The 21,560-nt window shown below is 43.1% G+C and overlaps 1 protein-coding gene across 4 annotated transcripts in view; it reads left to right on the forward strand.

Annotated features, from left to right (window-relative positions):
• Positions 1–17,624, forward strand: part of SPPL3 (signal peptide peptidase like 3) — a 56,108-nt gene extending 38,484 nt beyond the window's left edge. For all 4 annotated transcript variants that reach the window (XM_065033235.1, XM_065033234.1, XM_065033236.1 and 1 more), the window contains exons 3-11: positions 1,088–1,176; positions 3,433–3,552; positions 6,703–6,781; positions 7,503–7,615; positions 12,385–12,491; positions 13,344–13,507; positions 14,747–14,946; positions 15,519–15,628; positions 16,317–17,624. In XM_065033235.1, the coding sequence (XP_064889307.1) occupies positions 1,088–1,176; positions 3,433–3,552; positions 6,703–6,781; positions 7,503–7,615; positions 12,385–12,491; positions 13,344–13,507; positions 14,747–14,946; positions 15,519–15,628; positions 16,317–16,388 (1,054 nt within the window). In that variant the 3' untranslated portion in view covers positions 16,389–17,624. The remainder of the gene's footprint in view (positions 1–1,087; positions 1,177–3,432; positions 3,553–6,702; positions 6,782–7,502; positions 7,616–12,384; positions 12,492–13,343; positions 13,508–14,746; positions 14,947–15,518; positions 15,629–16,316) is intronic.
• The last annotated feature ends 3,936 nt before the right edge of the window (positions 17,625–21,560 follow it).

Here is a 21,560-nt window from a genome sequence, read left to right on the forward strand (position 1 = left end):
TGTCTGATGCTGCTGATGACTTAAGACAGGAGCTGTACGGTGCTTCTGCTGGTCCTCTGTTGTGTACTGGGATCAATAAATCTGCAGCTATCTCTGTACTATATTGGAATAAATAAATCTGTAGCTACGTCGTGGATAACATGCGTGTGTCAGAATGAGAAACTATGCTGGTAAAATTGATTGCTAATATTTTTATATATGACAACCTAGAATTTAACAATAGAAATGATTGCTGGCCTAAACAGACGTTAAATGAAATTCCTCTGTTGCAGAAAGTTATGCCAAAATTTGTTAGAATATAATTTAGAAGTTGCATCAAAGTCTCTGGCAAAAGGGGTAAAATACAGTGTTATTCTGGATTTTTTATTTAAAGTGCATATATCAAAATGAAGTTGATCAATTAGAGCTGAGCTGGGCACATAGGGGAATGTTTTCAGCTCCTATGGATGAATTATGTTGTACCAACTTGTACTATTTATTCAGAGACTCCTCTAGGCACCTCTTCTGCATGTATCTAAAATATGTATATGGTTACTTTCTAGGCTTTGCTGCGACCATATTAATTAAGACCTTATCTTCAGCAGACAATTACTTATAAGTTTGTTTTAGTCATCATTCATAACACGATTTAGAGCAGGGAAATAATGTTGTTTTCAAAAGCGAAACTCAATAGTTAAATTTGAATGAAAAGGATCAAAATGAGAGCTTGGAAAGAGTTTAAATATTATAGGTCAGAGAACTGAAACATTCATTGCATTTCCATCATGTTCTACACTTCCCAGTAATACAAATAAGTACCTTAGTTGCAGTTTGCTGTTAAAATAGTTCAAATACTATGGTAACCAGTCTCGCTGTTAGAACCTGTGTGATATGGTGCCTCATCCGTAACTATAAGTTTTGGGGTTTTTTTGTGTTTGTTGGTTTGTTTTTTTTAAATGTTCCAGTGTTTATGGTGTTTTTTCTAACAACCAGCATTACAGGGCTTTTTCAGGGAGAGGGTGCTGTGGTAGAACGACAGCGAGGCCATGGCTGAGGAGCCCAAATAGGAGTTTAAACTCACCTGCTATGTTTGCGTTGTTTCCTGCAGGTCTCTTAACATGGACTTTGAGAATCAGGACAAAGAGAAAGACAACAGCAGCACAACCGGGTCCTTCAACGGCAACAGCACCAATAACAGTAAGGGTTGGCTTTGCTCCTTATCTCGCCTTCATCTCTTCCGTGGGCTGTGTCTTTGTTTCATCCTTGTGTTTCAGCTGCGTGGGTTGTAGGTTCATGGGGTACAATGTGAGTGTCTTCTCAGCACGTACCACCTCACCGTGCTCTGTGGTGCTATCTAGTTCATGCCCATGGGAGCTAGATTTAAAACATCAACGTTTCAATAACGCATAGAAACTGCATGCTGCACCATTTGTTAGATTTTACTGGAGAATGAAACTGCTTTACTTTTTAAAAAAACAACACGCAGTTACAAGAAAGGGATATAATTTCCTTCTGTCTGGTGTTTATCACTGTGATGTATTAGCCCAGCTGTAAGCAAGGGAGATCTCATGCTAACAGGGCCATAAGGATGATTCAGCTTTATCAACAGACAAATTAAAGTATAGAGTTCACATGGCTTTGGGCAACTCATTTATAATGGACAACAAAATACGTGTCTGCACACAATCTATTCAGAGTGGGGATTAACATGTCAGCTCCTACGCAGTGGCTGTCCCCTCTGTAATCTATAAAGAGATTCCAGGCAGCTTGGCCATTTGAGATGTCCTGTTTTGCAGGTAAAAACATGTATGTGAACAGTTAGAATAGTATGTCTTGTACACAATGTGCTGTGAATTCACACTGGAGTTTAACTTATAGCAGTTTATTTGGTATATTCTGAGAACAGGCTCTAGAATGAATCGTTTTGGCAAATTTAGAAGGCAGGAGTAAGATATGTGAGCAGCCCTGTGCACAGAACCATGACTGCTAAAGTTGCTTTGTTTAAAGTAAGAAATATAGATTAAAAATTATAAAATGAATAACATACATTATGCGTATGTGTCTTTTGCACTTTGCCTTTTTTAAAATATAGACTCTTGGAATTTACATGGTTGTCAGAGCACTGCTTGTGTTGACAGCACAGAGCAAAGAGGTTGCTGTGCTTGGTGATTCAGCCGACGAGGCTTTTGGCATCTGGGAAGTAAGAGAAAGTCTGGGGCTGGGAATGAGGACATTAAGGGGATTAGCTGTCAAAATGATCAGAAATGAAATGAAGAACTTTGACATTTAATACTGCAGGCACTGATTCCCATATGCCAAGGTGGTTTGTAGTATGTCATTGCTGCCTTTTTGTTTTGTTTTTTTCCTTGGGACCTTGAAGGGCATGTGGATAAATTCTCTTAAAGCAGAAAGAGCTAGATCTGAGTCACAGATTAGAATGCAGGAATTTCTGTGTCTTTGCACTGTCCTCAGCGAACTATCGATATTTTACTTTACCCCTTTGTACCAGACCTCAGTAGCACAGGAATCCCAAGTGACTGAGTTCTTAATCCTTTTATTTTAAAATACTTACATAGCACATGGGGATAGGTGGGCTCTTCGAAGCCTGATCTTCTCAGTGTTCTTAGAAGTTCTAAAAACTCACGTTAAAATACAGTAAAAAAGGCCCTGCCCGTTATTAATATCCCCAGCAGCCGCACTGCATGGTTGAGGTGGGGGAAACAGTATAAAATACTTCAGTATTGCTGCTTCCAGCTATACAATGTGGGCATGAATTTTGGTTGGGTTTTAGCATAAAAGGTGATTATAGTACAGCTGAACTGAGTTGGTAGTTTTATAAACCGGTAAATGACTTGAGTGTTTCTTGAAAACTGCCCTTTGTTGTTAGGCTGGATGTTATCTGGTGATTGCAATCAGCGCTTGGGTTTAAGTCCATGGTGGCCCTCACCCAAGTGGAATTTGAAGCTGCGGCACCGTTTGCACGAGCTGAGTCGAACTAACACTGGCCGCAGCTCTGCTGTTGCTCGGGCTCTTCGCCTCCTGCTAAGAGATTAAATAAACCTTCTGTATGCTCTCTTCGACACATTTACGTTGCTCAGTGTAAAATGAAGCAAATATATAATCACTGTATGATTCCCGATCCATAAATAACGTTATTTTTTTAAACTTGTTATTCATCCTATCTATGGCACAAGAAAAGAACTTATGTTTTCTTTCAGCTTTCAGTTCTTGGGTGCTGCAAAGCAGGGCTGTGGCTGCACAGTTCAGCTGCAGCGGTTTGCACGGGCTGCTGTGCCGCGTTACAGTAGTGCCTGGGGGTCCCGGAGTCACCACCTGTTGCAGCAGCTCTGGAACAGAATACACTGTCAGTCCTCAGCCGTGTGGGTGAGGACAGGTGTGCCTGCGGTAAGAAACAGCCCATGTTCAATGTCACTTTCTTTCTTTCTTCTGCAGGTATTCAAACCATTGATTCTACCCAAGCGTTGTTCCTGCCAATCGGAGCGTCTGTCTCTCTCCTAGTTATGTTCTTCTTCTTTGATTCAGTTCAAGTTGTCTTCACAATATGCACAGCAGGTGACTTAAGTTTTCTTCTCTTTATAAGAATTGGAATAGAACCAAAAAGCATTGATACCATTAAATATTGCTGATAAGAATTAAAAAACATGTCATAGTACATTTTAAAAAAAAACTCATCAGGTTTCACAGTTGTATTTTCATGTCTCTGTAGCTATTAATAAAGTGACAAGTATTATTTGAGAAGTATTTTCCACTTAGAGATTTGCTAAACCTACTGAACTATAAATTGCCAGAGTTCTGAAAGATACTGGATGTACTATTTTACATAAAGTTGAGTTGTTTATAAATCTGTGCTCAGAACTGTACATGGTATTTCATAATTGAGGTCATTATAGGACCATAGCATAACTCTGCAGATCCTATCCAGAGGTTTCTTTTCCTAGTTTAGTTTTGGTTTTGCTTTGATGCAGTTTTTCTTTGTTCCATGGCTATTTCTTGTCTCACTCATATATTGAGTATTATTCTTCTGCACTGCTTGAATTTAGAACAAAAATGAAATGATTGCCAGCAAATAAATTGCAGTTCCTCTGATCCAGTTTATTATTATTTATGTTTTGTCATTTAAGTAAGTACCAGCACTTTGATTTTTTGGAAAGTTTTGGCCTTTAGGTCTTTTTGCAGTTCTTCAAGAGACCAACTGCTGTTCAGGGCAGCAAGTTTCTTCCTACTGCTCCAAATTTGCAGCGGCTTTTAAAAATCATACTCCTCAGTCCACATACTGAGCCTGCAATGGTTTTTAAACCCCTAAATACCTCTCATCCTCTCCTGCTTCATGTATATGCCGCGCAGGCTTTTCCCTCCTGAACGAACTGCTGAGCTGTGTGTCCGCTCCAGCCTCTTCACCAGGACTGATGTTGATGGGTGAAATGTAAATCTCTGCTCTTGACATGGGTCTTGAGACTCCTCCGGTTCTGAAGGCACAGTCCTGTAGAGGTCTGTTGAGTGCTGCTTTTAGAACTCCGACCTATGACACACATGTTCTTTCTTCTTAACGATTAATTATTACTTCGGATAAATTCTACCATATGCTAGATTTTATGGAAATATATATATACACAGCCATAAGATATGATGAGGGAAATTTTGTGACAGAAGACAAGTTTTAATTTGTCAGGCTTATTGGTCCATTTATTTACAGAATGACCTTGACATTTGTAACTTTGTCACATTTGCAGTTTGTAATTAGACAATATCGTCAGTTGGGTTTGTTGCGGTTTAAGCGGATTGAGTCCGTTTGCATTAGTGCACTTGGGTGTCTTTTTTCTGGAACCTGGTTTTATGATGCTTTTGTGCTTTTCCTTAATCTTGCATCAGGGGGTGTCATTAAGCACAGGGAACTTTGGTCCGTCTGTCCCCTGGAGCTCAGGTGGTATATTTCACATCCTCATTTGGCTGATTTTAGAGGCTGATGTAGGGGAACTTCTAAATTTTAGCTGATGTCTGGTTTCTTAAACCCCCTTAAATCTTCCTCCCACAAAGATTTGCCTTTCAGCGCAGAGTCAGGAGCAAGGGTAGATCCCACAAACAGCCCAGGGCCAGGACAGCTGCCGAGCAGAGGGCAGAGCGCAAGATCTGGCGCGTTGCCTGCAGACGTGAGCTAAGCCAGGGGATTGCCAATCTAATCATAGGTATTGAGGGAAGAGAGAACCTGTCGCTGGAACCCTGACAGTCAGGAATGAGACTGAGAGTGGGCGCTTGTGGGCCTCGTGTGTTGGTGTGATTACATTACATCACTTCCTTACACGCTCCGATGAGCCCAGCTTTGGGGCGTTGGCGCTGGGATGCAGGACAGGCTGAGCAGCGCTGGGGGGAAGGTCTGGGTGAGGGGGGTCTGTCCGGCGGTGGGGGGCGCAGCAGGAGGGGCAGCGGCGGGGGGACCTGCGGCAGCAGGGACGCGGTTTTGCTGTGCAGCGCTGGCTGCCCAGCGCCTCTGGAAATGTTCCTAGAGCGTGCAGGGCTGTCACTCTCTTCATTATTTCCCTCCACATTCTGCTTTTCGTCCCCCTCTCTGAAATACTGATAAACTGTGAGTTTCTATTTGCATACAGACACTTTAAAAACTTTTCAAATGAATTGAACTGCTTTTTTCAATCTTCCTCCCACACGAAGGGGCAGAATCGAGGGCTGCAAAGATGTGGTTTGACCAAACCATTTTCTCCTCTCCAGTTGGCTTAAGCTGTGTACTAAAGGGAATATTTGATTCTTCCCCATCATCTTCATTTGAGACAAGAAAGAAAAACTCTCTTTTAAAAATGATCAACCACCACCCCAATTTTTTAAGGACTGAATAGAGGACAGCACAAAGATTTGCTTTGCAGCATGCAGAAAATGTCGAGTGACTCTTCATTTCAGCCTGTTCTTGCTGCAGCCGTTTTGGATGTGTCTCCATGTCCTCACTGTTCAGCCTTTCAAACAGTCCTTAGGACAAATTCAGGGCTATTATTGTTTTTTTAAAGTGGAAGGAAAAAATATTATAAATAGCAGCAGTTAGTAAATGCTTTTACAAATGCGTGGGTGGGCTAACTATGCTTCTTAAAAACGAAAATGTTTATGGAACTAGTCTATTTTAGATATTCATGTATTTTTATTGTCCTGTTTTCAAAAACTTAAAGCATTTTGTATTTAAACAGTTTAAGTTGTCAACTACTGGATATAACTTATCGGAAATTGTGCTGTGTTTCACTAATGAATAAAGGGGTTTGAGTGAGATGGGGGGAAAGTGACTGAGTTAAGTGGAAAAACCCCTTTGTTAAGCTGCCTTAGTCTGTGTCATATATTGAAGAATTTTAAAAGGATCTCACAACCAGTTTGTAGTAAGTTCTTTCAGTTTTTTTGACTCCCGGAATATTTTTAAACTGTTTTTCTTGCTGACATGACCATGAATAGCTTCAAGACTTTTTTAAGGTTTGGGGATAGGGCGTTGCATTCCTTTGAGAGCTTTTATTTTGACTGAAATTCGAAAGCTTACTAACAATAGCAGCTCTGCAGAAAGCCTTGGAGTCCTTAGCTGCTCTTGCTTTAATGAAATACTGCAGTATATTATAATAGGACATTGTTGCAAGAGCTTTTTCAAATTGGAGAAGCTTGTTTGTGTACTGTAGAAATGAGGTCTGAATGTACTAATATTACCTTTTCTTCTTTTTCTAGTCCTTGCAACAATAGCTTTCGCTTTCCTCCTGCTCCCGATGTGCCAGTACTTAACGCGGCCTTGTTCACCTCAAAACAAGTAAGGACTTGAGAAATCTTTTGCCTCTCTTCTTATATGTTGTATTTCTTTATTTTAATGAGGATTCTTTAATGGAGTCTTTGGTTACAAGCGTTACCCTCAGAGCTTCAGGGCTGCTGTTGGTGCATATTTTTTGTTCCAACACCATGTTTCCACTTTGAAACCGGGAAACACGATTTCTGCAAGTCACGCAGGCCTGTCAGCCCGGGAGCTGCGGTGCCATTGCAGGGGACTGGAGTTCCCAGCAGTGATTTTTGAGAAGTTTGGCTTGTTTTGGCTGAGATTTCAGAGTTTGGGATTTGGTATTGGATTCCAATATTTGTTAATGCTGGACTGTGGATTTTAATGCTGGCTGTTCCAAAGGCTGTAGTTACGCTAATGAAAATCACAGTTGGTAATGTCATGTTTTGAAATGTTGTTTTTTTTAACCTTTTGACTGGGGTTCATGTTGCAAAAAGCACTATCTTGGATGGTACTAGAAAATAGCATTCATGGTACCGATTTCAAGAGAGGTGCCAGGAGCTGCAGGGCTTTTCCCGTCTCTCTAGTTGAATGTGAGGAAAGCTTTTATTTTGTTGCTGTTTTGGTACCTATTTGTGGCAGAGGAACTTCCCTTCGGTTGTTCTTGGCAACTTTCATCAGCAGTCGAGCCTTGTTCCAACAGCGTCCATCCTTTAAATGGAAACAAACCTTCTAGCTCACGTTTCCATGTTGTTCCCAGGATTTCCTTTGGCTGCTGCGGGCGTTTCACTGCTGCCGAGTTGCTCTCGTTTTCCCTGTCTGTGATGCTTGTCCTTATCTGGGTCCTAACTGGCCACTGGCTCCTCATGGACGGTGAGTATGTGAATAAAGGGATTTTACTGCTGCTTTTCGCCTGTTCTGTCACATCAGTCACCTGGTGATGAGTGGTGAAATTTGCTAATATTCATGGCTTGCTGAGTTGTAACATTGCGTGGTCGACTCCCTGAGCAGTCGCATGCCCGGGTGGTGTTTGGGACACCTGTTTTTCTGGTTTGTAAAAGCTTCCGAGGAAGTCCCAGAGCACTCATGGAAGACATTCTGCACCCGTGTGGTAGAGGGTGAATCGCCAGTTGTAGTTTAAGATGTGTAGAGATAGTGGTTGTTTATGATCATAGCTTGATCTTAACAATCTGGTTAATTTTTGCTGCACATCTTACTGGTTTTTGGTTCAGCTGGTCAAATAATTTGTTGTGAGACAGTTCACAGTAGCTGGTTGTCTTTGATCTCTTTGATGCTTGCCAGTCAGGATGGTGCGATGGGTGAAGCTGGCAGGCATCCATTTGGCTTGAAGGTGTGATGTTTTTTTTACTGAATTCACAGCTTACTGTTCCGAAAGCAGCTTTCCTCCTCCCCTCTGCCTTCCAAATCTCTTGTGCTAGCTCTGGCGCTCATTTAATCACATGGTAACTGATTCAGCTCACTAGAATGGCAGCGTGCTATTTTTTTGCCAGGCTATTTTTCTGCTGCTGCAGTGAGATGAATTGGATTATTGTGCAGTCAGGTATGTGCTAAATTTGGCAAAAGGTAAGTGGCAGCATGATGGGACATGAGAGGATGGAGTGGATATGATAGCACAGGGATGAAGAGGGAGCCAGGGGCAGGACCTCTGCTTCTCAGCAGTGTCAGGCAGCTAAACTGGCTTAGGACATCTCATGGAATGGCACCCTGAGGTGGTGATGGCTTGAGGAAAAGTAGCTGGGACAACGTTATCTGCCGTTTAAATTGTTTGTTGCAATAGAAAACACGCATCACATCAGCTTTCCAGCTCCTCCTAAATGAGATAGCAGCAGCAGCAAGTCCTTAGCACTGAAACCTCTCGTGGCACCTCAGTTCTTTCTGTTGTCTGTAGGCACTGGGATTCATTTATGCTTTTTGCTGCTGTAAAAGTTCCACCTGTTGCATGTTAGGGAATACCTTTGGAAGTACCCAGGCAATAAATGAAAAAGAAGCAGATGTTTGTTCTGTGTTAAGCAGAGTAGCTCACTATGAAATCAGGTGGTTTTTGATCTGCAGTAGCTACAAAGCTCAGTCGAGTGCCCAGTGTGAATTTTGGCAAAATCCAAAAAGACTTGTTTACACTGAGATATCCACAGATGCATTTATTTAAAAATAACTATTTTTTGTGAGCACTTCAGCCTGAAATAGTGGGCTTTGAGGTAATTAATCTGCAGAGTACTGAACTATGGGCACAGAGTGGTTTCTGGGTTTTATTTCTCTTGGTGGTTGTTTATGATTTACTGAATTGTATTGCTACTGTCTAGCTTTGGAGTATTTTACATCATTTCTATTAAGAGAGTTTGTACTATACAGGTAAGCTTCCCGTCCTTTGTTTAAATCCAATTAAATCAATGTTTGTCAGTGACGTCGGATAGGGAGCAGCATTTATTGGTCCTTGTCAGGGCAACAGGCTCTGCAGTTCTAGGCCTTACACTGCCACAAGCAGAATCACATCATCTCCGCCTTTACCCTTTGCACCTCTGTAGCTGAGTACTCGAGACCCCAATTAATCTTGTTTGGAGGGAAATGGGGGCAGTAAGAACTGCTCGGTGACATGTGCAAGCGGAGCACTTGCTTTAAGCCAGCGCTGCCAGCTCCGGGCGTGCGGCCATCGCGCTCCTGCCGCTCGCACAGGGGTGATCTTCTGTTTCGCTGTCTGCAGAAAGTAAAACAGATGTTGTGATGTGCTTCACATCGCCTGGGCCGGCAGCTGGGGGCAGAACTGGGGCAGGTGTTCATTCTTAACTGTACACCTGGATTTTTGTGTGTATGGTTTGTTTTGCTGTGCAGTTGATACTTTCTTTATGAGAGTATTTCTGGTTTAGAGCTGAGTAAAAAGGAAGGGAAATACTTCATGCTAATTTCCAGTGCTTACACAATCAAGGTATGGCCGATGCTGCCGGGACAGTCTTCATTGCTCAAATACTACTGCTCAAATACTGTCTGCACAGTAGTTGGTTGAACTGTTTCTAAAGCCAGGGACATTTTACAGGATAGAATGAGCACATACTGTCTCCAGAGGGTTGTTCTGGCATGGGATGATCTATGTTTACAGGTCTCAAAATGTGTATTTCTCAGTGCACATTGTCTGGTGACAGAATCATCAAGGATGGTCCCTGTCCCCTGGGAGAGCCTGGTTTAAAGCTTTCCTAAACACTGGGCACAGCTGGAGATGTGCAGTGGGAATGCTGGAGATGTCCAGAGTGTCTGTAGCCACAGAGTGAACTGAATGGGCGTGGGTACCGCGGGCCCTGCTGCAGTAGGCCAGAGGCTAATCGGTGACATGTGTTCCTGTTCCCCACTCTTTAAAATACACTTTGAGAGCTTGATAGGAACGTGATTAGATGAGAACTTCAGTACCTGTTTCTTTGAAAGGTCAGCCGGTGGCCTGTGGGGGAAGTTGAAACCTATATAACGTGTTGTAAAGCAGCCACAGCATCTCGGTGGTTTCATCTGTTCTGGAGGCAGCAGCGCAGTAAAGCTGGAAAATATGCTGCATCCAGAGACTAATCACATATGCAAGAATATTCTTAATCCGCAGAATGTCCTTATTCCTTGAGCAGTGCGCTTGCAGGGACTGTGAAGTTAATTGGTTCTGTTAATTGAAGGTTAACTCTGTCAGTTAGTTTTTTCTTATGGACTCCATGAACCCTCTGCCCAGCACTTCTAATGCAGAGCTACACTTTGTGTGGGTATTTAGCCTTTTTTCTTTACTTTTTCTCTCTCTCTCTCCTTTTTTTTAAAATGATTTGGAGTACATTTTAATGAAGATCTGCCTTATATGGTTTGTTAACACCACCCATGAGCCTGGATACAGATGAGTTTGTTTCTGGTGTGATCTCTGTCCATTACCATTGGGTCTCCGTTCAGTGCAGTTTGTTGGTGCTTTGCTGGCACTTTTGCCCGCATTACTTGGACTTGCTCTCAGGCATTCTTGATTCCCTTCTGTTTTCTAAATTTACCAATATTTCTTAAAGCAGTTGCAAAACTGCATAATTATTAGCATGTGTATTTCACTGTTGTCTAAAGACTTTTTTCCATCTTCTTTGCGTAGTGTGATGGAAGCGTCTTGCACGCGTGCCTGGCTTCGTTTCACTGATAAACACAGTGTGGAAAAACAGATAAAACTTCACACTGGTTAAAATATTTCCACTTGTAGTTAATTATAACCTGGAAATCCTCTCCTAAAGATAGGCTTGCTTGAGCTATTATTAACATTGGCTTTAGAGAAACCTCTTTGATTTCAGACAGCCTATTCCTTGCCATTTGCCAGAGGAAGTCTGTAACTGAAGGCTGTATTGAATTACTGATTGCGCTTCTTTTTCTCACTGCTTTGCTCTGTCAAATTCTTTAAGCCCCAATAATTTACTTACATTTTATAGCTAGTTACAGTTACGCAGCATGATTTACGGTACATTTTCATCTGAGTAGAACCATAGAATCATTTAGGTCTGAATAGACCCTCAGGATCGAGTCTGACCATAACGTGACTCAGGCGCCAACCCATGTCCCTGAGAACCTCATCTCTGCATCTGTCAAACCCCTCCAGGGTTGGTGACTCACCTTGTCCCATTACCTCCTTAAAACTGGCAGCCCTGACACTTAGTGTTGTGCTAAGCTTGTCAGTTCTCAAAAGATAAGCTGGGTTTAGCAAAGTCATTGCTGGGGGGCAGCTGCGCTGACAGCTGCTTGGTGGCACTTTTGAATGTGTACAGCAGTGTTTCCTTGGTGATTTGATGGAAGAACTCCACCTCTTGCAGGTGAAAGGCAAGTGTAGGGTAGTTTTACAACTGCAGAGTTATAGTGTGAGAATTCAAAGGTTAACTTGTAAATCTTGGGCTGGTCAAGTTGTCGCGCTGCTGGGTGTGTATCTAACGAATCCATTCTTCTTGCAGTTTCAGTTGGTCAAAATAGGATTATAGCTTTTGACAAATTCTGCCTCCTGTTAGACAACTCCATTTTCTTTAGGAGTGTCTGCATACCTAAGTGAAATCTGGTCCCAACAGCGCTCCATCATTCCTTGTAGATATACTGATACCATAGATGAAAGTTGATTTACTTTTAAAGTTTTTTAATTGTCTCTTTAGGGGTTTGCCTGAAACCCGTTGAAATACACTTGATTGTCAGCTGCGTATCTCCAGTAGCTAAGGCCAGGCTTAAAGAAGCAGGAAAACACAGATATGAATAGTGTGAAGGTAGAGGTTTATGTTTGGGGCACAAGGAGTTTGAAGTTGTCTTGTCGCTTCTGTTTTTAGCTGGAACGTCAGTGTTCTACGGTGGGGAGTCTCTAGGACACAAGACATGAAAACATTGTGGTGGGGAGTGGAAGCTGAGCGGATGGGCAGTTGTGCCTGCAGAGCTGTTTCTGCTTCCCTGGGGACATGTTCACGGTTGGCTGCTGAATGTATTTTGCCTTTTCTGAACTCTGGTAAGAGGAATTTCACTGTCTAGGAACAGCAGGCAGTCATCTAGTGCACAGGTGGAAACAGAGGCTTCTTTGGGGTGATTTTGGGGGCAGGTATTGGCTTTAGGTTTTTTTTGTTTTGCTATTTTTAATGAACTAATTATGTGTTTGCATTTTGCAGCTCTGGCTATGGGCCTGTGTGTTGCAATGATAGCCTTTGTTCGGCTGCCCAGCCTGAAGGTTTCCTGCTTGCTCCTCTCTGGGTTACTAATTTATGATGTCTTTTGGGTAAGTGTTCTGTTTGGTTTTGCTAAAACTGTTTTTATCCTTTGGATTTGTAATTGGCCTTGGGCCACTTTTACATGAAATGTATTAGTATGAAGTTGATGAAATCTGGCAAAGCCAGAAGATCAGCTTCATTGCTCCATTCTGAGATGTTAAAGTCTGCAGCCGGATGCAGAATGATTTCCTCGCTAATTAGTTGGCAAAAGCGGAAACACGATTAGAATATTTCAACTTTGGCATGTTATTTAAGAAAAGAAATTGGACCTCAAATTTTGAAAGGCTGGCTGGAGATGAGAACAAGCATTTCTGAGTAAACACAAAGCAGAGTCCGCCCATGCCAACCTCTTATTAACAGCGAAAGCCACGGAACAGGAATGCAAAGTGATTCGCAGCCAGTACAGCTGGCATTAAATCGTACTACGCTTTTACTAGAAACCTGACAGAATGTATGTTGTAACAGCGCAGGGAGCTGGGTTCACCTTGCATAACGCCGAGCTGACAGCTCTGGCAGCTGGTTCCCCGTGCGATGAGCTGCAGCGCGAGGGCGTGTTTGAAACACGTTATCGTTCCCGTGGGGAGTGAGCACCGTACCTACCTCTTCAACGCTTTCCAGCCTTCTCTATCTATCGATCAATATCTTGATATCAGAAAGTATACTCCAGTTATTTTCGAGGATAAACAGCATTGAAAACTTTACCTGAATTTTTGAAATACATTTTGCCTTTTGTCATCATATATACAATATGGAGAATTGAGACAATATTATTTCTTAAGTAAGCAAAGCAAAAATACTTGCAGCTTCTAGTTTCTGTATTATTGCAGTTTGTAATTTCTGATGATTTCCTTGCTCCATAGGTCTTTTTTTCTGCCTACATCTTTAACAGCAACGTTATGGTGAAAGTGGCCACACAACCAGCTGATAATCCCCTTGACGTTTTATCCCGGAAACTCCACCTGGGACCAAATGTGGGTAGAGACGTTCCCCGTCTGTCGCTGCCTGGTAAACTTGTATTTCCAAGGTAAAATCAGCAGTCCTTTTACTGTAGTATGTACAAGAAAATTTTCCCTCCCTGTACTTTTTAGTAGCACTAATTCTGTTGGAAAATGTCAGCTTAGTTCCCTGTTTAGTCACAGCCTCTTCATGATAAAAAGGCTTATAATGAGTAGTGAGGATGGGACACTTTGCATTTGCTGACTCACAGGATGCAGAAGTGATCCTAATTAGGTTAAAAGGTGGCTTGTTCAGCACAGGATATGCTTTTTGCCATCTGTGTGAGTTCTGCAGTTTAACGACTGCTGTTGTGGGATTTAGGACCTAATGCTTAAAAGCAGAAAACCTGAGGTTTATTGTAACCTCAGAATAGTCTTGATTGCTGCATGATCGCAAGTGAAGGGAAGGGAGTTAGAAATGGGTGTAAGCAGGGTGCTTAGCGGGCAGTGCTGTGCTGGAGGGAGGCGATTCCACAGCTCCCGGTGCAGCAGTCCTGGGTGTCTCGGGTTCGGAACCAGAGGGGTGTGAGCAGTTAGGCTGTAGGTTATGTTGGCGTGTTTGTTCTTGTTTCTTTAGATGTTGGGATGCTGAAATTGCAGACATTAGGAGTTGATTGGCTGCAATGATCAAAGCAAAATAGTTTATTTAGTCAACTTTGTGAGAACTTAATTTGGCTTTGTTTTCATGAGAAAGATCTTGGATTTAAGATAACAGGCAATTTTATTTCTTAATCTACTTAGCAATTTGCTCTTTTCTGGGAGTCTGGTGAGACTGTAGTTTTCAATGTGTTTTGTCTGCATGAGACCAAAGATCTTAGAAGTCCACAAATTGAGCTGTTGCCTGTATTAGAGGTGATCTGTGTACATGGGAATGAAGGTGCAGTGTCTATACGTGTCCAACAGCTTGATAAAATGGTCAGCTTGTACCTCCCATCAACACTTAGAAGAGAGAAGACTGACATATACTGCGTTGATGGATCTGTTTCATTGAGTGAGTGAAGAGCAAAAGCAGCTTAAACAGTACTGGTAGAAATAAGCTGGTTTGGAGTAAGATGGCACTGCTCTCAAAATGGGTATGTTTAAAACAGCTGAGGTGGTGGTGAAATCACCGAGGAAAAAATCTTCAGTCTCCAGCATTTAGCTTCTACCGTATAAAGGTTTGCTACTAAAGAAGGGATGTGCAAAATGAAGCTCAGAACCAAAGTGGAGGAGTCTAGAGCTGGTCACCTTCCATCCTGGGCATGAACCCAATTTCAGTTGCTCTCCAGTTCCACAGGCAGCCACTTCTCCATGCTGGGGATCGGAGATATTGTGATGCCAGGTCTTCTGCTCTGCTTCGTCCTGCGATACGATAACTATAAAAAACAAGCCAACAGTGATTCCTGTGGTGCCCCAGGACCAGGGAACATCTCTGGACGTATGCAGAAGGTTTCTTACTTTCACTGCACACTTATTGGATATTTTGTAGGTGAGTAATTAGTTTAATATGGATAGCTGCTTAGTGAGCAGGAGGGAGATTATTGTATTAGGTTTAAAAGATGATGAAAGTAAGTGTAAAGAGGCTTTGAGAGAATGCTTTGGTGATGCTCTTTTTAAAATCCTCCTCTCCTTGGGTTTCATTGGCACGGTCTAGGGAGAAAAACCCTTCCAGAGTCGTCTTTTTAAGGCTTTTTTTGTTGTATTTTGAGGGTGAAAGATTATCAGTGTATTTTTGTTAGCAGCTTTTTATACTTTATTAGCACAGAAGGCATCGTAGCTCATACCTGGGTTGTGGGAAAAATATGGGAGATTCTGGATCGATTATGCTGTGCAAGAGTACAGCTGGTGATTCATCTAGAGAACTAATGTACTTTTGGTATTCTGCTATTTTTTCACTCCACTGTTTGGTTTAAATCTATTCAGGAAAAGTGAAGCACAGATAAGTAACTTTTCCACAGCCTTTCTCTTAAAATGGTGGGGAAGGGAACCATGTGTGGACGAAAGGACTAGAACACCCATATGTAACCTAAAGATAACTATAGTCACTTTTTTCTTTTACAGGTCTATTAACTGCAACAGTAGCTTCTCGTATTCACCGGGCGGCCCAGCCTGCCCTGCTCTATTTGGTACCGTTTACTTTATTGCCGCTCCTCACCATGGCCTATTTAAAGGTAAGACGGGCTGATCCGTTCTCGTCTGGAAGGCGGGTTCGGTGTTCTTGCTCGGAGCACCAGTTCTCCTGAGGATGACGCGCGTCCTCCCTGCTCCTCAACAGCCCTGGCGCGGAGCTGAGGTACCGCTGCTCCTGGGGTGAAGGTTCATTTTGGAGCACTGAGAGTTCCTGAAACAGAAGATAATTTATGTACATGCAGTACCAGTGATTATAAACCAAATACTGAAGTGTGAAATGCTGTTTAAATTCAATAAATGAATTCGTCCTTGCCCAGCTGCTCATGAAAGAACATGTGTGCAAAGGTCCAGCAGAGACTGGAGAGGCAGATCCTTGTTACCTCTTTCCAGTCACCTGTTCTGAACTGAAATTTTAAAATGTAACCTCTCCGGTTACGGGGCTGTTGTTGAAACACTGTGCAGAGCATAAGAAAGGGCAGAATTTTCCACCGCGTAAATATTTCCTTCCCATCAGAAACCCGTTTTAGGTGGATCTGCTGCCCAAATAAGATGTTCTAGCTCGACAGGGAAAGGATTTATTTTTTACTGTCTTTATTATAACTTGCAAAACAGGTGAAGAATAGATTTGCTTTAAAACATGCTTGCAATTATACGCGCATTTTAAAATCTGAATTCTAAATGGACTTGAAAGTTTCTGAGGGCCTGGTCCTTCTCTGTTTCCCTGCCCAGGGCGATCTACGTCGCATGTGGTCTGAGCCTTTCCACTCCAAGTCCAGCAGCTCCCGCTTCCTGGAAGTATGATGGAACCGAGAGAAAGTGACCTGAACTTCTGCCTTGGTCCTTTTCACTTTAACTTGTGGCTTTGTCGTCTCCTAAAGCTGGACTGGCTGGTGCTTGGGAAGGTACCAACATGGGACTCATACAGAAGGACTTTGTATTAAAGGAGGAAAAGAAGAGAAAGGCAAAGATCCTGGAGCTCCATGTGACTCCGTGTCTCCCTGCAGATGTGGAATTGGGGACCCTTTGTGCAGCTGCAGCCACTTTCCTCTTTTCCTCGCTCAGACAGATTAGTACCAGACTATTACCTTTGTGAGAGAGGAAGAGACAGACTTGAAACTGAAAACGGCTTGAGGTCGTTCAAAAACTTGTGAACACTAAAAGAAAAACCGATTAAGCAAACTGAAGCTCCTTCAGAGAACCCTCGGGTACATTGGGACCAGTGTCCTGCTGGACTTGGGTTTTGAAAAGAACTGAGACAGAAGGTCTTCTGTCACAATACTGGGGTTTTTTGATTTATTAAATATTTCCTGTGGTGTGAGGTTACTTATTAAATCCACAGACATTGAGTGACTTCTTGCAGTATCCATAGAAAAATTTGTTGTAACAAGTTACATTTCCACCCAGATGTCATGTTGCAGTGAAAAAGGGCACGATTTTTATACATATATATATACACACATATAGATATATATATGAATAAATACCAAGGAAAACCTGCTAAGATCATGCTATGTAGCAGACGGGGGCTTGCTGTAATTTTTAGCATGTAGAGCAGTTTACTATGGCTTTCTTGTATATGGATCTACAATGAGCTGCTGTTTTCCCCCCTCCTACAACTGAACCTGCAGTTTAAAACCACGTGTAGTGTTTGTACTGATTGTACTCATGGACATTAGGGGATATTTGATTTTGATCAATGTAGCAAACTAGGGAAGAAAAGAAGTTCAATCCCAACCCTGTTTGTTTGGGGGGAGGGGGTGTCTATTGGTTTTCTTTCTTTATTTTTTTTAATTAATTTTGTTTTTTACAACCAGCTCCCTTGCAGGTTTTTAGTCGTTCCTTCTCGACCCAGTGCATGTATTATAGCAGCGATTGTCTTTGTGCTTTCTGATCATAGTGATGTATCACTTGTAAATACATTTTTTCTATTTTCTATTTTTTTGTATGTTTTGCATTTCGTTTCATTAGTGTGCTGTATTTTTTCCATGCCCCTGCCCCTTAAAGAAAAAAAGAAAAAGAAAACTGTCCTTTACTGTTCGCCTGGTTGCAGTTTGTGTGTTGACTGCTTTGGACTTGTAGCCTGGTAAAATCTGCATTTTATTTATTTATTTTTTTAAACCAGCAGCTTCAGTTCTGTTATTTTATTGACCAAAAGGCTTCCCTGAGGTAACTAGAACTTTTAACCTTTAAAATACTTTGCCAAGATGGCTTTGGGGAGCTCTCTGATGGCTCGTAGCTGCCGTTCGTTTGCTAGATGCCCATAACCGCGAGTTGACTGCAAGGAAAACGGGAACGTTTGGGAGTGAATCCGACTGACCAGTGAGGTTACTCTAACAGGTAAGGAAGCTCTGGTGAAACCTCTGGTCCTTTCTGCTCTGTCGGGTGTTACAAGAAAAGCCTATTGAGCACAGCAGAAAATTGTGTGCGGCCAGGGGCATGTACTGGTGTTAATTAACCTCCTCCTCTCTTCTCAGGCAAGTATTTTTTTATTTCCCCAGTTTATATCTCTCATTTGATGGAAAGCATTTCCTCTGTCGTGTGCCTGCAGTGCTCAGCATCAGCTAACTGTCACTTTTTAATGAAGTAAAGAGTTTTTAATGAGAAATCTGCTTTTACTGTTCACAGCAGGTGTTGGGTCCCAGACTCCCAGTCAGCTTGGGACAAAGGCAAAGCATCAGTTTTTAAGTACAACTACAGACCTCAGACTGAAGGTGAATAAACACTGATGAGAATATTCAGAGAGAGAAAGAAAACACTTTTGTTTTCCCCAGAGCTTCCAAGCACTGGAATAGCATTTCTAGCTCCAGTTTGCTGCTTTATCTTCCATTCCCTCCTGCCTTTGGAATGGTCTTTTCTGTTTTGCAGTGGCATCTTTTAGTCCGTGCTGGGAAAGGAAAGCACGCCTATGAATGATTTGCTACACTTAAAGAGCGTTCTGGAAAGTTTTAGAAGTGCTAACGGACAAATGCTTAATGAGAATTAATTTAGCTTTTCAGAAAGATGTTTGCCTCCCTTTTCAAGCTGTATTTACCTCCTGAGCACTGCGACCTTCTGACTTGCACCAAGAGAAGAGCCTGAGCTGTAACTACAAGCGCCTGTTCCGTGCCCCCCGCACTGAGCTGACCGCCCGCTGCCCCCGCGGAGGCTCCCACCCGCCAGGTGAGCAAAGCCCGCTGTTTGCTGCCCCTCGGGTGTGAAACAGCAGCCGCCGCTGCCAGGAACAGGATTTGGGTGCTGTGCAGAGGTTGAGCGTAACAGTTCTAAATACAAAGCTATTGCATTTTCAGAGGGAGGAGCATCCTCCTGGGTTTTTGGAGCAAGTTAAAGCTGTAAAGCTTTGTCGTGCAGCTCTCCTGTCTAGAGCACCCTCAGCATTCAGGGCAATTAAAAACAAATTCCTGCCTCTCTCCTCAGCTGCTGGGCCCTCTCTGTGCAATTTCTTCAGTCTGGCTGATCAGGTGTCTTCTCAGCCTGGGGATGAAGCTGCGCCAGCTGATTTGGGTCCTTTGGATTCCTGGAGGCCATCGAGGGCCCTGGGTCCCCTGTCCCTGTTGGGTCTGGTACGGTGGTTGATGCTTTCTCAGTGTAACGTTTTGTTGAACTAAATAAGCTACTTGACACAAAGTCCTGCAGCGAGACCACCAAACCACCTGCCCGCCCTTCTGAAAAGTTGTCTGAAAAAATATGTTATTAATTGTTTCACTAACATAAGCTTTCTGGTAGGAGGGTAAAAGGATACTGACAAAAAAGTGATAGACTAGAGCATGTCTATAGCAAAGCTGTCAGGACATGAACCAGAACTGTCATGTACAAACCTGGTAACTGGAGTCGGTTTTCTGCTGTGTCTTTGGCAATAGTCACCTTAGAAGTTTTACTGTTTGTTTTGAAATTTCCGTGAAGTCACACTTAATGTTGCAAACGTTACGAGTTCAGAAATGACCTGGCGGTGTCTGGCCAGCCAGTGTGGGTGAAGTGTGTTAGAAACACGCTGCTCGTCCTCTGCCGGGCCCTGTTGGGAGCAACCTGTGCCCAGCCCACCCCAGGGGCCCGCGCTGCCGCTTCAATCGTGTGACGTTCAGAAGCCGTTTGCGGAGATGAGCGTTTTCTTTCTTGAGTGGAGAAGTAAGTTTTGTTCTGAGAAGGGGAAGAAGTCATTGAGGCAGTTAGGAAATCCAGACTGACAGCGGGGTGGCGCCTCCCGCTCAGCACTGACCTTCTTGGAGGGGGATGTGAAGGCTCCCAAGGATTTGTCTTCTATAAAAGCAGTGAGTGGCATTTGAAATTAATTTTTAGCTAAACAGTAGTAAACTGCATTTTTCATTCAAGTCACAACACTGTCACGTTTTCTTGTCTCTATTCCATTTCTTGTTATTCTTATAGGCACTTTGTACTTCTAAATGACTTACAATTTGGGTATTTTTGATGCTTTCCAAGATCTCCAACATAACCAGAATGTGTGACTGTCACAGGTCTGTGTGTATAATGAGGTCTCAGTCAAAATTTCAATTCAAAACCAAAATTTGTCTTATTTTTCTAACACTGTTAGAAAAGACTAGTAGAGGCGCCTATTCTGATGTGAAGATGATGCTTACAGCAATTTCAGCTGAGGCCTATAACACATTTTATACACTGTGTAACCTTGGAAGGCTGAGATGCTGCTTCTGTTTCTTCACAATGGTGTGAAACTGAGGTGAGCCCCATCCCGCTGTGCTGTGAGCGCGGCAGATGCTTCAGACGGGGACCCAGACTCCAGTCAGCGCCTCATTCCTGGTGGGGGACGAGCCGAGGAGGACGTGGCTCAGGTTTGTGCGCCCCAGAAAGAGTTGAGTATTTTTCACCGTGTGTGTTTGTGACAGCCCAGAACAGCTCATCTCTTCCTTTAGTCTGTTGAGAACTCAATGAAGATACTGAGCTTTGTATATGAAATAAAATATATCAAATCTAAGGCGGTGAGGGAGGAAGGTAACTCCTTGTTACTGTAACTGTGCTTCCTAAGAAAGGATTTGAGTTAGGGCTCCCTGCTTCATCCCCAGCAGCTGCCGCATAACCAGTTTCATGCACAGCATTGCTGGGGCAAAGCCCACAGTGCCCTTGAAAAGCGTGGCTGTGGCTTATCTCCTTCCCCAGCTGCTTCTAGTTTATCTATGACCTGATTTTCCCAGCTCGGTGCTCTAACTTTGGGTGCTCTAACTTTGCAGTGTTGGCTGAGCTTGTAAACTGATAAAATCTTCTGGCTTCACCTGTAGCTTGACCCTTTTCTCCAAGGAAAGCTCAGCCCTGCCCACGCCAAGCCAGGTGAAGGCTGCCTGGGGTGGCTCTTGGTAACAGCTCCCTGCAAAACTTGTTTGGGTTTTGCACTTTCAGCAGTTTACTTCTGCAGCAGCCCTGAGGAGCAGATGCACATGCATTATAGCCAGAATTCTCTCAGCAGCAGTGAGGATTAAGCTCTTGGTATCTTGCTCTGGGTCAGGCTTTGTGCGTAGCTGGTCTGTTTACCTCAAAACAGTGCTGTGAGTAGTGGTGTGTTAAAGGTCATGGAGCCCTCCCTAGACCCATGGCAGCACAAGGCACTTGAGAGCCTTTGCACCTTAAAGCATGGGGTTTTTTTGGTAATAACAAAAGGGAACGAACTCTGATCCAAAGATGTTCCTAGGCCCAGGAACCTGACTGGTAGGCTGTTTCTAGACAAGGGATTTTTGTCCAGCTCCACCCTCTTTGTAACTTGATGATGTGTGGTTTGACACAGCCTGCAGCAGAGGCACAGCACTCAGCAAGGTAGTCAAGGATGCAGCTGTTGTACTGAGGCTGCGTGTTATCCAGGTGTTCCCAAAAGCAGGTTCTAATCACAGGCTTCCCCCAAAACCAGTTCATTAGTGCCCCCTCTATTCTGTGGATTGGGTACATCCAGTTGGTAGGTTCTTCAGCTGTGTTCTCTGTCAGCTGAGGTGTTCGTCACTATTCTTCCCCTTAGGT

This window comes from Columba livia, chromosome 17, assembly GCF_036013475.1.
Source record: "Columba livia isolate bColLiv1 breed racing homer chromosome 17, bColLiv1.pat.W.v2, whole genome shotgun sequence".
In the NCBI taxonomy this organism is placed as follows: domain Eukaryota; kingdom Metazoa; phylum Chordata; class Aves; order Columbiformes; family Columbidae; genus Columba; species Columba livia.